We start from the raw sequence: 19,826 nt of genomic DNA on the forward strand, positions 1-19,826 counted from the left end.
CTGCGGTCAGTTTGTGTACACCTGCACCATAGCGGGCCTTTTGGGAACTCAGCGGTGTAAGATCTGATTCAGGGTCCGCAGGGCGGTGTGTTGAGTACAGAGCCGAGCAGAGCAGGCCCGCCATTTCCCCCCGTTCCTCAGTGGTCTTTTCTCTTTCATAGCGCTTTTTAAAGCCGAGCAGCGGCGGCAGCGGCAGGAGGAGGAGGAGGAGGAGCAGCAGCAGCAGCAGCGGCGGCGGCGGCGGCGGCGGCGGCAGGAGGAGGAGGAGGAGGAGGAGGCAGGAGGAGAGACGCAGGGATCCGGTGTGCCACATCGGGATGAGAGCGAGACAGAGACCCGGGTCGGATGAGTCAGCGAGTGGACCCTGTAATCACGGCATTCGTGATATCTGAATGAACGGAGCCGAGCGGCGCAACAAGAAAGAAACAATATAACATTTTTGATAATTGTTGTTGTCGTCAGATTCCGCTTCTCTTTATTCCGCCCTCCCCTGGTCCGCGTCCGCTATAGCCTGGTTTAGATTTTTATTTCCACCAAGGTGGGGAAAAAAAGGGGGGTCCGGCAAGGTTGCGGAGGAGGTGGAGGTTTTATTTTATTTTTTTGAAGCCCATATCCGAAGACAAAACCCAGACGAAGCTCACATTTTGAAAGTATTTTTGTTGCATTTGAGTGAGCTGAAGATGTCGGGGCAGAGCATTACAGACCGGATAACTGCAGCCCAGCACAGTGTAACGGGATCCGCCGTGTCGAAAACAGTATGCAAGGCCACCACTCACGAAGTAATGGGCCCGAAAAAGAAACATTTGGATTGTGAGTATCTTTTAAAACCAGCACACGAGTGTTCAAGTTAAATCTCCTCTCGGCGAAACACCGCTTAACTGGCTGAGTTATGGCGATGGAGGAGCCACAAGGCCTCAAAGCCTCAGGATAGGCTATATGCTACTGCTTGTCCATGTCATGGGAGATTATATTGTTTTTAACATCGAGGCCAGGCCTTGTTGACACAGTGCTATACATAATTAAGAGGGTTTTAAGGATGTAGCAGGCTTTATTAATGCTTACAAATCATTTTCTTTTCATTTTTTGTCACAAATTGCTGTCAAACTAGCTTGTCTAGCTTTGTTCAATCCACTCTCGTGTCTTTCCCATATTTACTCACAGATTTATAGCTTGAATGTTTAGCCTTCATAACAACAAATGTGGACACATAGTTATTTGACCAGTGGGCTATCTAACTTGGAAAAGCTTTTATAAATCAGTGTGAGCAAGTGTGGGCCCCCTGCACTCACAGGCCCTGAGTTAACATTTACAGGAATGCTTGCAATCCAATTTCATCTCCCATCTTGGTGCACCTGCAGCAGCACAAGTGTGTGTTTCAGCTCAGGCTACATAGTGCAGTGCTGTTTCTCATGATGCTTCACACACAGTGAGGTGCAAAAATCACAGTTCGTGGCTGAGGTTTGTGAGGTGCCACAACGGAGAAGTTTCCTACCCTTATTTTGAGGACATCACACAACACTCCTGTGTGTACCCTGACGTAAGCAAAAGAGCTTAAATCCTCGTGTGTTCATTAGTGTGATGCACTCAGTCAGGAGGAGTCACTGTCTGCTTGTACTTAGAGATGCAATGGTAGATTTTTTGCATATCGATCTGCACTTGCAAATGCCTGATGGCAGTAATGAAAGTGGTTTTATAAAGGCCCTGCATCATCATAAGAGTTCAGAAACAGTCCAGGAAAAAAGGTGCATGCTGTATCTTCAGACTCCAGACTCATTATAATGTACTCTGTGAAGTGAAATACAGCAAACTCAGATTTCTTAACTGCTGTTAATGGTTACTTGTGGTGAATATTTTGGCTTAAATGTTAAAGTTGCAGATTCCAAACCTGTTGTGCTGCTCAGGCGACTCCCCTGAGGTGAGATGAGTGAAAGTTGGCAGAATGACTCTCTGTTGGCTCATCGTGACTAACGTGTCTCAGCACACACAGAACAGAGAGCTTATATGTGCGTAGATAATAACACGGTGTCCTCTTGTTTTATGTTGAAACATAAAGAAGGCTGGATGATGACGACAGTCAGGAGGAGGCAAACACAGCAGCGAGTTTGTTTTATAAGTTTAGATGCATTCTTTATGTCAGCTTAATGTTTTCTCACATCCCCTTCTGACAGAGTAGAAGCAATTATATTTGTATAATTCCTTAATATATATTCTAAGTATTATTTATGGCCATTTTATGCCTTTTAGTAGAGAGATGACGCTACTGTAAATGAGGGGAAAGAGAGAGATGGGGATTGACTAGAGTAAGAGTTGGAAATAAAGGAATGCACAGTTATGGCTTGAAATGTTTTGATATTAGTGCTGATACGATACATGAGTTTCGGTCCATTTTGATTACATTACTGTGAGAAATATAAACTCGTTGTTTTACTAAAGGCTTTTTTCATTTAACAAAAGAAGCCAAACTTTTCAAATGTTACATGTTGTCTAAACACAAGAAGTTGTACAAAAATCATTATCAGATTTAAACTCTCAAATATCAGTATCGGCCTCAAAAGTCCCGTATCGATCGGGCTATACTTGACAGTTTTCACCACTCGCTACACAGGACATATATTGGTCAGCACCAAAACAGTATTGAAGAAGTTTGATTCCCAGATTTGTCATATGTTGTCGTCTAAACACTATCTACGGCTGCAACTACGATTATTTTAATTTGTGAATAATCTGCCAAATACTTTCTCGATCTCTTGATTCTTGATTTTAAAAAAAATGGCCGTTAATGTCTGAAGGTGATGTCTTCAAAATGCTCGCTCTCCAAAACCTAAAGTTTTAATATCACATAAGATGAAGAAAAGCAACAAACCCTCAGATCTGAGGAGCTGGAACAAGCGAATGTTTGACATATTTGCTTGAAAAATGACTTCAGTACCAATACCAAAACAATATTGGTTAGTTACCTTACTTTGAGGAGTATATAAATGTATTTGTCTACAAAACGCTTTTTTATTTAAGAAAAGAAGCCAAAGTTCTCAGTTGTTAAAAGATGTTTAAATACAAGCAGTCCTACAAGAATTTGGCCTAAAAAAATTGCCAAAATTTTGATTGATTGAAATACAAAACTGTCTGATGAAAGATTAAACGTGCCCTGTGGAGTCATCTTGTGAGCAAACAAAAGTTATGTTTACATTCAGTGTTACTCATCAAAGCACATTGTCTGTATCCTTGAGCTTTAAAAAAAGCGATAAATACATTTAATTCCTCCATAAAACATTTTGCAAAAGCAATTTTTTATTTTATTTTAAATTCTACATTGTTTACATCCACGTTTACTTGCTTGCCATCCTTCTTCTTCTCTGCTTTTGCTGGCTCATTGCTGCATATCTTGGTGCTTTACCGCCACCTGTTGATCAGTGAAATAGTGTCAAAAACTCTTTAAAGGTCCAGTGTGTAGGATTTAGTGGCATCAAGCAGTGAAATTGCAGTTTGCAACCATTTGAATACCGCTCACACCACTCTCCCCTTCCAAGCGTGTAGGAGAAACTACGGTGGCTGCGAAAATTGCGAAAAACACAAACAGCCCTATTTAGAGCCAGTGATTGGTTTGTCTGTTCTGGGCTACTGTAGAAACATCTGACCACACATTTGATGCCAGCTTTTTGTTTCTTGACAATTTTTGATAATCAGTGCTACAAACACATTTTTCTTTGTACCAAAACAGTATTGAAGTTTGATACCCAGCCCTACACATAATCAGTGCAATAAATCAATATTATGACACTGTGATCTTACTACAGTGTTATTCCACATTATTCCACGTTATTTTATTTTTTTTAAAGTAACAGCTACATTTTGCAATACACTGTTTAGCAAATCCATGTACCGTCATGACTTTTACATGAATACGTTTGTGTCCTATAAATTAATTAGACTAGAAATCACTAATGTCAACCACTGAATATTTAGCAGGCTGATTGTAACATGACAGTGCTGTCAGTGTATCCTCCTTCTCCCGGCTCGTCTCGTCTCCTCTCCGACATCATCTTCTCTGGGCGGTTCAGCCACCCATGCTAACTGCTGCTGCTGCTGCTGCTGCTGCTGCTGCTGCTTCTCTGGAAGGTTATCCTGTCCTACTTAAAGTCCCCCTCCTTTTGAAAAGTCAAATATAGGACAGAAAGAGAGGCCCAATTACCCCGTCAGTCTGATCACTGCTGTGAATGGCAGGGTCATTAGCACTGAGGGGCTCAGGCTGCTTTGACTAACATCATTCAACCAGCACATGGATGAACATATGAGCAGAGGAAGTGGGACAGATCACGCATGGTTAATTCCTTAATGCCCTGCACTTTATGTTGGTCTGTAACCAGGATGTTTTGTTGCCACAAACAATTCAAATGAACAATATGAGTTTCTGCTTGTGCTGCAGTGATCCCTGATTGCAGTGGCACTACAAGATGATGATTTACAGTTTATTATGCAAATTTTATGTAGAAAACTTTCTTGTTTAACATTGTTGCCCCATTTTATTCTGTGTTTTAGAGTAGTTTGAATAGAATAATTGCATTATCATAACTCTGATATATAGTGTGGGGCTGCCACTAATGGTTATTTTCATTGTCGATTAATCATTTGGAGTAGAAAATGTCAGAAAGAAGTGAAAAATGGCCCAGAGCCCGGGGTAACCATTGGGGACATTGAGGTCATGTCTATAGTTATTCTTTTTGCAAATTTGGGTGATTTTATAATGTCATGAGGAGTTAACATTCTACAGTTACATACATATTTCACATGTTGGGTTTTTAACAACTTAATTATCATATATTTTTAGACAAAATTTAACTGTTTTTAGTATTCTCTACCAGGATTACATACCCGGCACCAGGCCAAAGTGTAGGGAAATAAAACTGTGAAATGAATAAATAAGATATGTAAGTTTGTTAGTTTTTGTTATGCTTACAGATATTTAGTTTACAATGGTATAAAATGCATAAACACAGCAAATCCTCACATTTAAGAAGCTGTAAGCAGCAAATGTTTAGCATTTGTGCTTGATAAATGATTATCAAAGTAGTTGTTGAATAATTTCCTGTTGATTGACTAATAGTTAATCAACTAATTGTCTCAGCCCTAATTTAGTGTCATGTGTTAGATCAGACCAACTGGATTGGTTTTTGGTAGCATTTGGAGATGCATTTTTGAAGCGTTTGAAACAATTTTCCAACGTTTTCAGTCTTGTCTTAATCAAACACCTCTTTGAAAAATATCCACTTTAATAAAGTAATAAGAAGCAGTCTGTGTTGCAACATTTAGGATTTGTTGATGCTGCTTACAGGTTACTAAATTGAACAAACTGCACATATGTGACCCTGTTGTGGAGGACAGAAGCATGAGTCACAGTCACAGACTGTTTTTGGCTCAGACTTCCATAAATTAGTTTGAGCATCTGTGGTTCATTTTTACTTATTTAACAGTAGGCAGCAGGTGTTGGTCTGCTCACCAGCTCAACATGAGGCCTGTTTGACAATTAGCTCACAATACACAGGGTTATCTATGAGTAAATGCAACTTAACAGATGAAAACTGCTTTCTAAATAATGTTTCAAATGTTTATCGGCATAGAAAACATTGCACCTGAGATAAATCTGTGTGCTCCGTCAGCTTATCAGAAACCAGCCCTGTGCAACAGTCGCAGTTTAAGTTTATGCCGATCAACTAACTGTTTAATTGACTAATCGTTTCAGCTCTTTCTATATTCTCATAATATTTTTATTTTTATATATAATCTCACAGCTCAGGCAGCATCCTTGCATGTGTGGTGTTTTTGCAGTTTTGATGTTCAAAATATTTGAGGAGTGAAGCGCGGGATATTGGAGAAGAGCGGTTCGACTTATTTAATTTTGATGGACTTGTTTTGCAGCCTTGGACAATTACACATCACCATATACTGTAGCATAATAATATTTATTTTGATTGATTATTACATGAACTTCTTGTCCTTTGTTTCAGATTTGATCCACTGCACCAACGAGATGAACGTGAACATTCCCCAACTGGCCGACTCGCTGTTTGAGAGGACCACCAACACCAGCTGGGTGGTTGTGTTTAAGTCACTTATCACCACACACCACCTCATGGTCTATGGCAACGAGGTGAGACGCTTCAGCAGACACTATGCACATTATGTTTAGATGATCCTCTAACAAAACATCAAAAATGATAAAACTATTAAAAAACCTCACAGCAGATTATTTGCGCATTAATGTATTACTAATTAATAGTGTATTGTTGTTGTGTTTCACCATTTCTACTCCTCCTACAGCGTTTTGTGCAGTACTTGGCTTCAAGGAATACATTATTCAACCTCAGTAATTTCTTGGACAAAAGTGGGTTACAAGGTAACAATTTGATTGTGGCTGTTGTATGTTCAGTTGTAAGTCGTTCTGAACTTAAAAACCATTTAAAGAAAAGAAATTAGTATTTTTAAAAGTAAGTTTTCCGACTGCCATTTTACGTTCCAGGTTACGACATGTCAACATTTATCAGGAGGTACAGTCGATACCTGAACGAGAAAGCTGTTTCATACAGACAGGTAGCCTTTGACTTCACAAAAGTTAAACGTGGGTAAGAACACTATTCTGTCTCTGTATTCTACAATATTAAAACTGTAAATATCTTTTTTCCTTTTTTATATATGTGAAAAAGGAATGCTGCAACAAATTCAACAAATTATTGATTATCTAGAGTATTTTTAACTAATCGTTTAGTCTGAAAGAATGTCAGAAATACTCACATTTTGAGAAGCCTGAAACAGCAAATGTTTTCATTTTTCTTAAATGAAAACATGACTAAAACAAAATAAATGACTTAAACAATTATTTGGTTATCAAAATTGTTGACACTTTTCTGTCATAGTTAAAATAATATCCCATTGCAAAAATGATACAAATCAACAAAATCCCAAAAATTTCAAATGTCAGGCTGCAATTTCAGTGATTTTTAAGATTTAAATGCAAAAGAAAATCAATCAGAGCTGCAGCGATTAGTCGATTAATCAATTAGTCAGTCGACAAAAAATGATCATTTTGATAATCAAATGATGATTTTACAATTAATCAATATTAATCAAGAAAATAATCTTCAGATTAATTGATAATGAAAATAATTGTTGCAGTCCTACCATAGGTGTAAAAAAGGAGTTATTGTGTTTTAGGAGCTCCACTGCTCACTCATCTATCTCTCCTCTCCATCTTCCCTCTCTCCTCGGTGGCCTCTCCTGCTCCCACTCTCCACGTGTCCACACAGAGTGGACGGCGTGATGAGGACCATGAATACAGAGAAGCTGCTCAAGACTATCCCCATTATTCAGAACCAGATGGATGCCCTCCTTGATTTCAATGTGAGTTTAAGGTGAAGCCTCCCGTAGCGCTGCAGCTCGTGTAGTAAAAATCTGCTCGTCTGGAGTGTGCAGATTGCACTGAGGCTGCTGCAGACAAAGTGAGATGCATTGTCTTAGTTCACATATACAGGTGCTGTTTTTATGTCAACCAAACCGCTGTGAAGAAGCTGTAAGATAAATGTCTTGGCTGATTGCTTTCCCTCAGGTCAATGCCAACGAGCTGACTAATGGAGTCATCAATGCAGCCTTCATGCTTCTCTTCAAAGACTCCATCAGGCTCTTTGCTGCTTATAATGAAGGCATTATCAACCTGCTTGGTAAAACTACTTTCGCTCTCAACCTTCGGTTAATTTTGTCCCAATATTTTGTGGTAGGTCATTCCAATTTTTTTTCACCAAACAGAGAAATACTTTGACATGAAGAAGACTCAGTGTAAAGAAGGTTTGGACATTTACAAGAAGTTTCTCACCCGAATGACCCGGATATCAGAGTTCCTCAAAGTAGCAGAGGTAAATGATACACCTGCTGTCGAGAAAGAAATTCTTCAGTCTGTCAGTGGAGTGAACTGTTACTGTTACTAACCCTTAATGCTGCAGTGACACAATTGTAACTTTGGTATTCTCTCTCGTCTAACAGCAGGTGGGCATTGATCGAGGAGACATTCCAGACCTTTCACAGGTAAGCACCGACCCTTCAAAACAATCTGAAAACACAGGCTTTTCCACTCTTAATAGGAAGGCTTTCCTTGCTTTCCTTCTCTTATTTCCAGCTCTAACTGCTCTTTTTTTCATCAACATTGTCTTTGTCCTATTAAAATATAGTACACCCAACACAAATGTCCTTTAAAAAAGGGACACTTTGCATGATTTCCTTCTCGAGCGCATGTTTGCCAGAGGAGGTGGTCTTCTTCTTCTTCTTCTTCTTCTTCTTTTCTTCTTACCTTTCCCTACTTCTTCTCCTTATTTCTACAGTAAATAAAGGTGTTGCCCCCTCTAAGTGTTTTAAAGTAATCACTGTAATTGCAACCCACTCAGTAAATGTGCACAGTGACAGTTGGATGTTTCCTAGTTAAAAATAAACTGCACATACTGTTGTGCTGTGCTATGGGGACCAATTTTACATAAATATTATATCCCGGAGAACTGCAGCTAAAATGCATTCCCGTCTGACTGTCACCACCTTTATATTCTGTATTTTCCCCTTATCTTTCCACTTCAGTTCACAGTTTGTGTAAGTACTATCATTTCACTCTTCTTCTATGTCCGTGACTTGCTTCAGTGTTGTCTTTTTGCATGCCTCTGCTCTGACTCTGTCTCCTACATCGTGGTGAAAAACAGTTGAAGGAAAAAACACTCGCTGTGGTAAATGCTGTTCACTTTGGTCACGTTATTGAGGTGTAAACCAGTGTAGCTCATCTGCTGTAAAATGGCTGCCCTGTTGTGCTTAGACACGGCCAGTTCAACAACACCCAGGTTGTTGAAAGTGCCGTGGTGCAGTACGTCATCCCACCCCGATGTTACACTCATCCTAAGTAGCTTTTCGACTGGAATGCAGTCATTGATCAGTGGCGGGTAACTAATAGCCCAAAGTTGGTAGTTTACCTTTTGTGGCGCGAAATTTAACCTCATCAATGAAATAAATTGGCTGTCTACACTTTGGTTGTAATGGTGTGGTGTATTTCCTGGTGTGTAGTGTTTTCTTGGTTGCCCACCACTGTGCTAATGGTCTTGATGTCAATAGAGACTACATTTTCTGTGTCCCAGGAACGTGCTGACTGTGTTTTCTGTCACAACAGGCTCCCAGTAGCCTTCTCGAAGCTCTGGAGCAGCATTTGGCCTCTTTAGAAGGCAAGAAGGTCAAAGACTCCACTGCAGCCAGCAGGTACGTTAATCCTCCCATCACTCTTTCTGAGTAACTCAACTTTTCCTTGAACCTCGGAGACTGCCTTTCCATTTATATTGCTCCAAGATATACACTTTGTTTGTTCAGCACCTTTCGTACACGTTAGTGCAATTCAAAGTGATTTAGAGAGAGAGTACAAATGCAAACAGTAATGATAATGATAATAAATGTAATAATATAAACCAATAAAATAGATTAAAAAAATCAATCAATCTAGTGTGAATTTGTGTGATCCTGCAGGGCTAGCACTCTGTCAAATGCAGTCTCATCGCTGGCCAGCACGGGGATGTCTTTCACTAAAGTGGATGAGCGGGAGAAGCAGGCAGCTCTCGAAGAGGAACAGGCTCGACTTAAAGCTCTGAAGGTGGGCTTTGCTGTTTTAAAAAAATATATATATTTTACGCTTAACATACATTGAACAAACATATTTGCAGTGTCTCTGTTGTTGTTGTTGTATGTTTGAATTAAACTTTGGCGCTCACTCAGGAACAGAGGCTCAAAGAGCTTTCCAAGAAGCCCTCCTTCGCCACCACTGATACATCGCCGATCTCAACCACCGGGGGCACTATCAGCACAGCACCAGCCATCGACCTCTTCTCTACACCAAGCTGCTCTAATGGGTACTGCTTAGATCTACAGTCTTTCGTTTTGAAATATGTTTTTCAATATCATTTTTAACTATTTTATACCCATGCTGCAAACTCTCTGTAGGTTCATCGCTACACGCAAACCTTGTCACAATGTTTTCACATTGTCATTTGATACATTATCCTAAAAATATTGATTATATCTGCTTTAAGACAGTGTCAAGTAAGATGAATTTTCTAACCTTAAAGTGTCATATATGTACAGTATATATAGATATAGATAGATAGATAGATGAGACCAGAATCAGAACTGTAACCATTTCATTTTTGGGGGGCGCGAAAAAGGGGGTGCTCGTATAGGGATACAAAATTTTATGTTTTGGGTTTTTTTTTTCTGTCTGCAGTGCAGTGAAGATGGAGAGCGACCTTTTTGACCTGCAGTCAACTTTCCAGCCCTCCATGCAGTCAGGCTCAACAGGGCCTCTAGCGGCAACAGCGTGGGCAGGTAAAGAGCTACCTCTTTCAACATCTGTGTTTCTGGACTTTGGTGACCTGTTCTGCATGCTCTCCTTCTATTGTTGTTGTTTGACTCTTCCTCTCCACAATTTTCTGTCTTTTTCTTTTCTCTGCCTCTGTCTTTCCTCTGCCTGCCTAGATCCTTTCACCTCTGCTGAAGCTGGAGATGATTCCATGCCAAACCTTAACCCTTTCCTCTCAAAACTCGTTGTTGATGCCACTCACTTACCTGTCGTGTCTTCAGACGGTGTTAGCTTTTCCTCTAGGACATCTGGTCATGAAATGTTTGGTGGTAACGACTCATTTTGTTTCTCCTCAAAAGTCTTATCGCTCTTGTTCATTTCTCTGTAGTCACTTATAAGCATGACTAGCTTGCATGTTTACTGTTCTGCTGTAGTTTGATTGTTGATTATCTGTCTGTGCAAATGTCTAAATGATCTTCTTTTGTCTTTCTGTACAATGCACCTCATTGCAGTTCATAACAAGCTCAATTTGTGTTGTTTTTTGTAGTGAGAACGCCTCTTAATTCCTCTTATGTATCAGCCAGGACCCTCCATGTCCCACTATAGACACACCCATTTTGCTTTACAGTTACTTTCATCCTCTCTTTTAATGATCAGTTTGGTGTTGCATTGTAATACAAACATGCCGTAGAGCTTTAAGTTGAAACCTGTTCTTCTTTTACCAACACTATTTTTGATTCTCCAGATCGTTACAATCCCTTTATTGACACAAACTCATCCGTTTCAACCAATTACAAACGCACAGTGCGGATAGAACACTCCATCTCAGGTACTATGATGGCTCACCATCTCAGCCTATGTTTCCTGAGCCCTGGCAAACATAGGATCCCATGAAATACCCCCAGGGCTCTTATTTTGATATTTATGATAGAAATGTGGACATAAACTAATATTAAAAGAAAAGTTTGACATTTTGGGAAATACTTATTTGCTTTCTTGCCTAGAGTTAGATGAGAAGCTTGATAACATGCCCTGTCATGTGTCCTGTGTTCTCCTTTTGAGGAAAAAATCTGAAACCAAAAAGGAGAAATTTATATTTTATAGTTTTTGGTTTTATGATGGCTCCCCCTATTTGTGCATTAATTAATTGGAATACTATTCTCCGTCTCCTTAGGTGTAGAACTTGTTTCCATACCAGCCAATCACATAGCTTTGTTTTAAACCATATTTGCATAAATCATTATCGTCAGCAGCCTGCTAAACAACACAAGTCACACAGACTTTGAACAACAACCCACATTAGTTTTCCTGTTAGTTTCCTTCTTATCTAACTTACAAACATGAACACACGTCTTGGCCTGCACCTTAGCTTGTTGAACCTTAGCAACCAAACAAACATTCACAGAGGAAAAGTGCACCACTAACATCAGCTTACAGGCTAGTTAGCTCATTAGCTGTTCAGCTGCAGCACATGGAACAGCATGTAAACGTACCTGCAAATGTCACTTTGGTCAGTTTAGATGCAGGTGTGGTCCTTACTCTTCAATACCACTGCTAATAACACACTGTGTCTGCCCATGACATGTTCATGTTCTCTCAACCTGCCAGCAGCTAACGCAGACACCGACATCCCCTCCAGCCAGCTGAGATGAAAAGGAGCATTTCTGATATTTCCCCAAAGACCTTTTTTCTTCCTTTTTTAATAATAAAAAACTATTGACAATAAATTTAAATCAACACTGACATTATTTGTGAGATTTCAGTTGGACTTTAAATATCAAGCTACAACCAACAGCCGGTTAGCTTAGCTTAGCATGAAGCCTGGCCCTGTTACTGCTCCTAGCCAAGGGGAACAAGTTTCCGTTGGTTGCTTGACAACTGGTCCAGGCCAAAAAAATGTTCCTGCACATAACCTCCAATAACACGGCAACGTGTTGTTTTTATAGTTTTTGTACGATTTGAACAAACAAGATATAACGTGTTTAATGAGTTTTAGAGGCAGATTTTGATACCTTTTTGGATAGAGCCAGGCTAGCTGTTTCCCTCTGTTTCCACTCTTTATGCTACACTAAGCTAATCTGCTACTGTAGCTTCATGTTTAGCGTACATCTGTAAGAGCGGTATCGATCTTCTCACCTAAGCATAGTTCCCCAAAATGTCAAACTATTCCTTAAATCCCTCCCTCTTGGGTGCTACAATACTGTTCTGCACTATTTTATCCTTCTACAACTATTACATTTTATTTAAAACACCCAGAATTTAACAACTACAAAATTGTTAGACATGTTAGCTGTCTTCTTCCTGCCTGTATTGCTGTCATTTCCCACCTGTCTCTCTGGCCTGGCCTTGAAATGCCTTTTTCCTTTTGCTCTCTTTCTTCCTCTCTCTCTCTCTCTCTCTCTCTCTCTCTCTCTCTCTCTCTCTCTCTCTCTCTCTCTCTCTCTCTCTCTCTTCTTTGTCTTCATCTTCCTGCTTCCTGTGGCGTGTCAGACTCCTTCTGTGGTCCAGTGTCCATTGCCCAGCACCTCCCACATCAGGCTCCCTACCCCACTGAACCCTCTACTGTAGCAGGTCTATTCAGAGGTAGAGTACTGAAGGGTCTCTCCAGCACATTCAGCAATAGATTGATGCTAGTTTTCTATTCTGTAGAGAAAGCTGTATTCAACTTCAAGTAAGCAGTGATTCATAAATGGACACTGTAGTTACACGGGCCAGTGCAGAAACCAAAAGTCAGTCATTTCACTTCATGTAACTCTGTAACTGTCTTCTTTCTCATCTCTTATGAAGGATACTCAACGCCACAGGCCCCTCCACAGCAGTCAGCAGGGGGGGGACTCCAAGTGGACTTTGAGTCAGTTTTTGGAGCCAAAGCCACAGGCAGCAACAGCCTCAATTCTGATGGTGAGAATGTTTAATTTACACATAAGTGAACATGCAATACCTGTGCAATAGCTTTCTGTGTTTTGGTAAGGTGGACGTGCTTAATTGTAGTTTGCAGATGATGAATCAGAGGCCAGTCTTGCATGAAGTCTTTGTCCATGTTTGGCACAAAACTAAATCAAATAAAAGTCACTCAGCTGAGAAATTCAAAACAAAGTCAAACATAAAAGTTTCAAAGTAAAGGAAGAGGAACTATCTGAAAGGCATTGTTTATATGGTCCACTGATTTTTTTGTAATTTTGTTATTTTTTTTCAATCCATAATGTGTTTCTCGAAGAAAACCACAATGGATCACCACAAACTACGGTCGACTGAAGAAATATAAGGGAAATCATGATATTAGACAAACACTGTATCTGGGCCTGATGTCAGATACAGTGGAAACACCTGCGACACTCGGCCCTATCTTGAAAGTCGCCAGTACAAAAACAGACTGTTGTCTTCTCTGCACTATTTTTACCACACGTTTGTCAGTATCTGCAAGCCACAATGTTCTCGTCTTTGACCAACACTGGGATGAAATGTACCTCAAACCTTTTGTTACATTGCAGAAAAATCTCGACACATGTAATTTAGGGTATTATAGAAACTGTTAATGTCTTAAACTATTGCTGATAGAGCAGGCTGAAACCCCACCTTTCAGACTATACCTCAACATCCCATGGTAGCATTTACTTACATCTCATTTCTTTAAAAAAAAATAAATAAACCCTAAGCACTACCAAGATAGCTTTCTGAACATGCTTTTGGTTGTTTATTTGGGAGGGTTGTACCTCTAGTTTTGGTAACATCTAGCGCTTATTCCTGTTGAGTTTGAATCTACTTACTGTAAGTTGATTTGGAAAACAGTCAAATGAATATAATTAATGTAATAGAGTGATATTGCTCAACCTTTCCAATACAAAAAGGCTTATTTCATTTTTTTTATTTGCCATTGTAGCAATCTGGCTTATTCTTGGATTTGGAGTTGAATTTTCTTTCCACTCTATCAGAATATTTTTCATGTTTTTAATAAAAAGTAAGTCTTGAAGAAGGAATATGAGACTAATAAACTTCTTAAGACTGATGTTGTTGCAGTGTAGCATTAGTGTATTCAAGTTAACGGCTCTTATCGCAGCAGATGACAGAGCACAGAAATTCATAACAGTTGTTTATTGAGGGGCACCGACCATGTTCTCAAATGGCCAGGGACCTTTGTTTAATTTCCTGTCATCTCTTTACAGTCGGCTATCAAATAAAGGCATAAAATGCACAAAAAATAATAATAATAATGATAAAAAAACTGTTGTTGTGAACATATCAAACTTTCTCAGAGATAGTGATAAAGTCCAGGATTTATTTCCATTGTTGTCATTGTAAAACTACAGTTACAAAATACACAATGCTTTTAAAATGTGTATTTGTAGCCTTGTAAGTACAAATAGGTTCATTATCTCTCTATGTCTTGTCAGATATTACTGGGAGCATCCTGAAACCGACTCTTGCTGGCTCCAACCAGCTGTCGGGTCAGCAGCCAGAGAAGCTGGTGTCAGATGACCTTGACTCCTCTCTGGCCAACCTTGTCGGCAGTGAGTGTGATGCTTTGCTTTCAGCTGCACTAATTAAAGCACATGTTCATTTGGGCACAAACTGACAAAATATTTGCGGATGGACATCTAACACCTACCCCATGAATTTTCTCTTTTAGACCTCGGCATCGGGAACGGCACAATGAAAAAGTAAGTGATGGATCAGCGCTGTGTGGCTATAACACACCCACTCAGCTGTACAGGAACAGCAGCAGCTTTGTGCTCTCAGGGCAGTTACAAGCTGGTGCTAACATCAACTGTCTTAATCTACAGTGACATCCACTGGAGCCAGCCGGGGGAGAAGAGGATGACCGGCGGCACCAACTGGCAGCCCAAAGCGGCGCCGACCACGACCTGGAACCCTGTTTCCATGGTGACACACACAGACTTTTCACTGTAGTGCTCATGATTTCTGCTTCTGGTATATTCCTGTCTTATTTTACTGCCAAATAACTCCGGTTGTTGCAATGTTGTGCTGTTTTGTGCATGTTATTATTAATCATTTGTGACAAACTCTTACTGGCCTGTTTGTGTCTCTTCAGCCACCGTCAATCATGGCCTTCCCTGCCACCACGCCCACAGGCATGATGGGATATGGCATGGTCAGTATAATGGCAAATAATACAGTATGTGTACATCTGGTAGCATTTTAGAACATTCTGTGTAGCTTCTGTTCAGCCCTTTGAAATCAGATATTACAATCTGAATGTTGCTGGAACAGTTCATGTCAAGTAAATGCCTTTTGTTTTTAACCTGCTCCTTATTATTTAGATAATTAATGAAATGCACTTAAACTGGGTCAAGTGAGCCTTGTTGTGTAAGTTTTATAAATAAACTGAAGGGTGGAGAATTTTCTATAGTTTTTATTACACAGTAATAGTCACCTATGCTGCTTAAATTATGTTGAATAAACGCCAGTGTGTGTAGAGTTTGAAAATGTTTGAGTTTGGTGCCCCCCAGTGGTTGTATAAAAAAAAAATCTAATCTACAACAACTCTGAGTAATTTTTGAACAAAAAATTTACTGCTTCCAGCTTCTCAAATGTGGCTGTTTTTCTCAGTCATCTGTTATAATACACTGAATATATTTAGTTCAGTTTTTGACTGTTTCTTGACAAAAAACAAGCAATTTAGTTATCTTGAGAAATTCTCACTATTTTCTGATATTTTACAGACCAAATGATTAATCAATAAGTCAAAAAATAATCAGCCGATTAACCGATATTGAAAATTATCTTTAGTTGCAGCCCTAATCACATATAAATTCTACACATAGTGGCTTAAATTTGTAAAGCAAATGACTGAAATACTCCATTACTGAAAAAACTTCTCTCATCTCTGTGCAACACGCTGCAGCCTCCACAAATGGGCTCTATGGGGATGATGAATCCACCCACCATGATGTACTCCCAGCCTGTGATGAGGCCACCCAACCCCTTCGGCTCTGTGTCTAGTGCTCAGGTGGGTGCACGGCAGTCTGACAACTCCACCAAGCTGATGCACAATGAAGTCAGTATCTATTTGCACAGTTATCAGGTTGAGTAAATAGGTGTATCCATTGTGCTGTGACGTGTACCATATTTAGTCACTGTGTAAGCTTTGTTGTCAGTATGAATACTGCTGAAGATGATGACAGTTTTAACAATGGGCCCTTCACTCTTGAGCTGAAAGGGACAAAACTGTAAATCATCTCCGTTGTTTTGACTCCCTGTTTTCCCCCCAACAACTCCTTTTTTATTAACCTTTCTTTCATACATCACAGCTTCTCCAAACTAATCTCATCCCTCCTTCAGTCTCTGTACTGACTCTCTGACTTCTCCTCTGGTCCTCCTACTTCCTGTATTTCTTCCTGAAATAGCCCTCTGCAGCCTCTAGTCCTTCCAGCCAGAGTCCTCTCCGAGCCCCTGGACAGGACCCGTTTGCACACCTCTCTCTCAAGGATTTCTTGTAGAGCATCTCTTTAGGTACAGCATGCTCTTTGCTTGCGGGTGCACCTGCATGCGTTGCATGCCCAGTGCTACAGTAATACCCTTTTATTTGTTTTTTATCTTTGCATACTTGATGTCCTCTCCATCTGATTAGCTGCTACGTGTACTTTGCTCATGTATTCTGTTTTATCTTGACTTTTGTGTTTGGATTTCTTGCTTGTTTTGACGTGTTAATCGCGTCTTTAACATAGCCAGACTCATTCTGACCCTTTGTTCTTCCACGGTCATCATATATTGCTCAAACCTGTTTTCTGTGAACCTTGTTGCCATTGCTGAATTTAACTAACTGACTGTTTGCTAAGCTCTGTCCCCCTAAGTTTCTCTTGCTACTCCTGTCAAGCTTTCCATTCTCACACAGCACATATGCACTTTACAGTGATAACGACGGCAGTTTTGCCATCAAAAGTCAGTCGTTTTTGAAACAATGGGACACAGATGTAGGTAGAAGAAGGCTTCTATTTTTTAACGGCAGACTGTCGATTTTGTTAGCTGAAATGAAAACTGACTCTGGCAGAATTTATCAGCTCTAGGTAGCAAATTAAGCTAACATTTGTATTTTTAAACTGTATGTTCTCACTTTTAACTTCACAAGAGAAAAGGCTTTTAGTAGAACTAACAAATTTGTTTGACAAATGTATCGCTAACTTAGGTAAAGTTGCGTAAACATCCTCAAATCCTGTGAACAGGCTTTGTTTAAAACCTGTAATTCCATAAAATAATGTGGACAGTTAATGATTTGCTCCTTGGCCTTGGAAATAACGCTAGGTTGCTACTCTTGGTAGTAAGCTAGCTAGGCGGACGTGCTAACTATTGCAGCTTAAATTAAAGCAGATAAACACAGTGCTTAATCCATTCCTTACACGTTTGTTCTTGTGTTTTTGGTTTTGAAAGGCTAAAAAGAACACAACCTAGCCCAGTATCGCTTTTACTACAGCCCCATGAACACCACTTCAACATAAATTCAAAGCTTAACAGACCTGCCGTACCTAGCTAAGGTTGCTAAGGCTTTGATTGGACAATGCCATTCGGGGAAGGGTTTAGCGAATGGTCAATTGACTTATTAATTATTTCTGTTCGCATTTTTAGCCTTTCACTAATATTGTCTGTTGGCTTTCTTGCAGATGCAGTTCATGTAATTTGAAGAAACGTGTCTCTCGGAAGATGAAGCACTTGGCAGCAAAGCTTTGTCCCCGTTGCAGTCTAACTCTTCAGAGAAACATTCACACACACCCAAATACAGACATGTCAAGAACACAATGGTGCAACGACTGTCAGAAACCATGGTAACCATGTCCAAATGACGTTTGGCGATAGCTCACACCCATTATTCTGTAACTTGTCCGAGACGTCGAGTGATGCTGCTGTCTAAACCCCCCTTAATGAGGATTCCTTGTCCATTTTACAGTGTAATCTGTAAAGATAGTTATGGGTGCTGAGACACTTTGATGTTATGTATTTGGACATACTGTGGTTGGATGTAAAGGCTTGATGTTCAGCGGGGAGGGGGTGGAAGGAAAAAGGAGAGCAGTCCTTCCCTTTCTTGATCCGACCATCAGTCATCCATTCCCTACAGTTATTTAACTGTCACTAAGTAGTGATGCTAATGGCGTTTACACCTGTTTAGTTTTTGTCTTTTTTACCGTGTTTACAGTAGACATTCCTTGTGTGTTGTTTGTATTTATTTATGATTATTGGTTTAAGATTGGGGGGAAAAAATAATGTAAAATCTACAATACATTGAACACCTGTGGGAGTGCTTCAGCATAAAACAAGGATCTCAGACTATCATTGAGAGGTAGAGTTAAAAATAGCTATTATATAAATTACACCTATTAAGCGGAATGATAGAGCACTAAATATTCTACGAGTTTTGTGTTAAATTTTTTTACTAGATGAAAGATTTCACAATCTCCTCCGTTGTACTTAAAGTGCAGGGGTTAGAGTACGAGTCAGTTAACAGTATATAGTCGATTCTGTGCCTAGGGTTTTTTGCAATGGATCAGTTTCCTGTCTAGTTGAAAAAAACACTTCACCCACAAATCTGAAGCATCGCACTGGGTGGTGGGCTCCATTTGCTTTAAGCTTGGCATGCCATTGACTCACTGACCGTATTCAAGGCTGCCTTTACTCTGAATGTGAAAGAGTTGTCTTCATGTTGCACACATCTTTCCACACTACAGTTCCTCAGCGGGAGTGGGGGGGGGGGTGGGTTCGAGAGGACGGAGTGTGTCTGCTTGCTGGTTAGCTGTCGCTACGCTAAATGGGAAAAGGGTCACAGATTTGATGTAAATTAATTGTATAAAAGATCCAGAGGACCAGGGTGGAGCGGAGGAGCGCTGTTGATCGGTGCTCTGTGTATATAAAAACTGACTGTTCTTTGAGTTCAAAAGTGAAAGATGTATGAAATATGAAAGCAATTCAATCAAATCTGACTCTACCTAAGTTTGATTCAGGATATTCTCTGCGTTTGTCTCCGCAGATATTTTCTTTATGTAATTAGAACGTGTAGCAGACAATGACTGAAGTCTTTTCTTTCTTTTACAAATAAAGAGCAGCTTCCACAAACTATTGTTTATGTATTTCTTGTTAAGGTAAACTTCAAAACTAGTGAATGTGGGGTTTTGAGGGCCTTCAGAGGGCTGGGGCCCCGGGCCAGTTGCTAGCCTTGCTGTGGGGTCACAAAATGATTTAAATGAGATAATTAACAAAAAAAATATTTCTATTGCACACAATTTTTTTTACTTGGGTTCCCAAATCGACACTTCCTTATTTCAAGTGGTCATAACAAGCTACAATGTTGATTAACCAGTGATTTAGTATAACACAGAGTTCTTGTGTCTTTTAACCATATGCACAACAGTTAGTCAGCAGGCACCACAATTCATGGTTTATTCTTGTAGATAATACAAGAATTTAGAGGTGAGTATTCCTCATGGAGTTCATCATTTTACAATAGGTCCCCTAAAATATC

At 39.9% G+C, this 19,826-nt stretch overlaps 1 protein-coding gene across 20 annotated transcripts; it reads left to right on the plus strand.

Annotated features, from left to right (window-relative positions):
- Positions 1 to 19,420, plus strand: picalmb (phosphatidylinositol binding clathrin assembly protein b). Of its 20 annotated transcripts, none has more exons than XM_044201949.1 (24): positions 3 to 810; positions 6,003 to 6,145; positions 6,316 to 6,391; positions 6,515 to 6,617; positions 7,299 to 7,392; positions 7,598 to 7,709; positions 7,795 to 7,901; positions 8,029 to 8,070; positions 8,611 to 8,622; positions 9,188 to 9,273; positions 9,535 to 9,658; positions 9,781 to 9,914; positions 10,286 to 10,386; positions 10,537 to 10,689; positions 11,106 to 11,189; positions 12,851 to 12,943; positions 13,148 to 13,261; positions 14,752 to 14,868; positions 14,988 to 15,018; positions 15,142 to 15,241; positions 15,411 to 15,470; positions 16,224 to 16,376; positions 16,726 to 16,831; positions 17,977 to 18,010. In XM_044201949.1, exons 1-23 carry the CDS (start codon positions 681 to 683, stop codon positions 16,816 to 16,818), a joined length of 2,262 nt encoding a protein of 753 aa, XP_044057884.1. In that variant the 5' UTR covers positions 3 to 680; the 3' UTR covers positions 16,819 to 16,831; positions 17,977 to 18,010. The 20 variants fall into 20 exon arrangements, with proteins under 20 accessions (XP_044057885.1, XP_044057887.1, XP_044057884.1 ...); XM_044201955.1 differs by having other exon boundaries at positions 5 to 810; positions 16,224 to 16,328; positions 17,977 to 18,019; XM_044201950.1 differs by lacking the exon at positions 17,977 to 18,010 and having other exon boundaries at positions 1 to 810; positions 9,787 to 9,914.
- The last annotated feature ends 406 nt before the right edge of the window (positions 19,421 to 19,826 follow it).

The sequence above is a fragment of the Siniperca chuatsi genome, linkage group LG7, assembly GCF_020085105.1.
Source record: "Siniperca chuatsi isolate FFG_IHB_CAS linkage group LG7, ASM2008510v1, whole genome shotgun sequence".
Classification (NCBI taxonomy): domain Eukaryota; kingdom Metazoa; phylum Chordata; class Actinopteri; order Centrarchiformes; family Sinipercidae; genus Siniperca; species Siniperca chuatsi.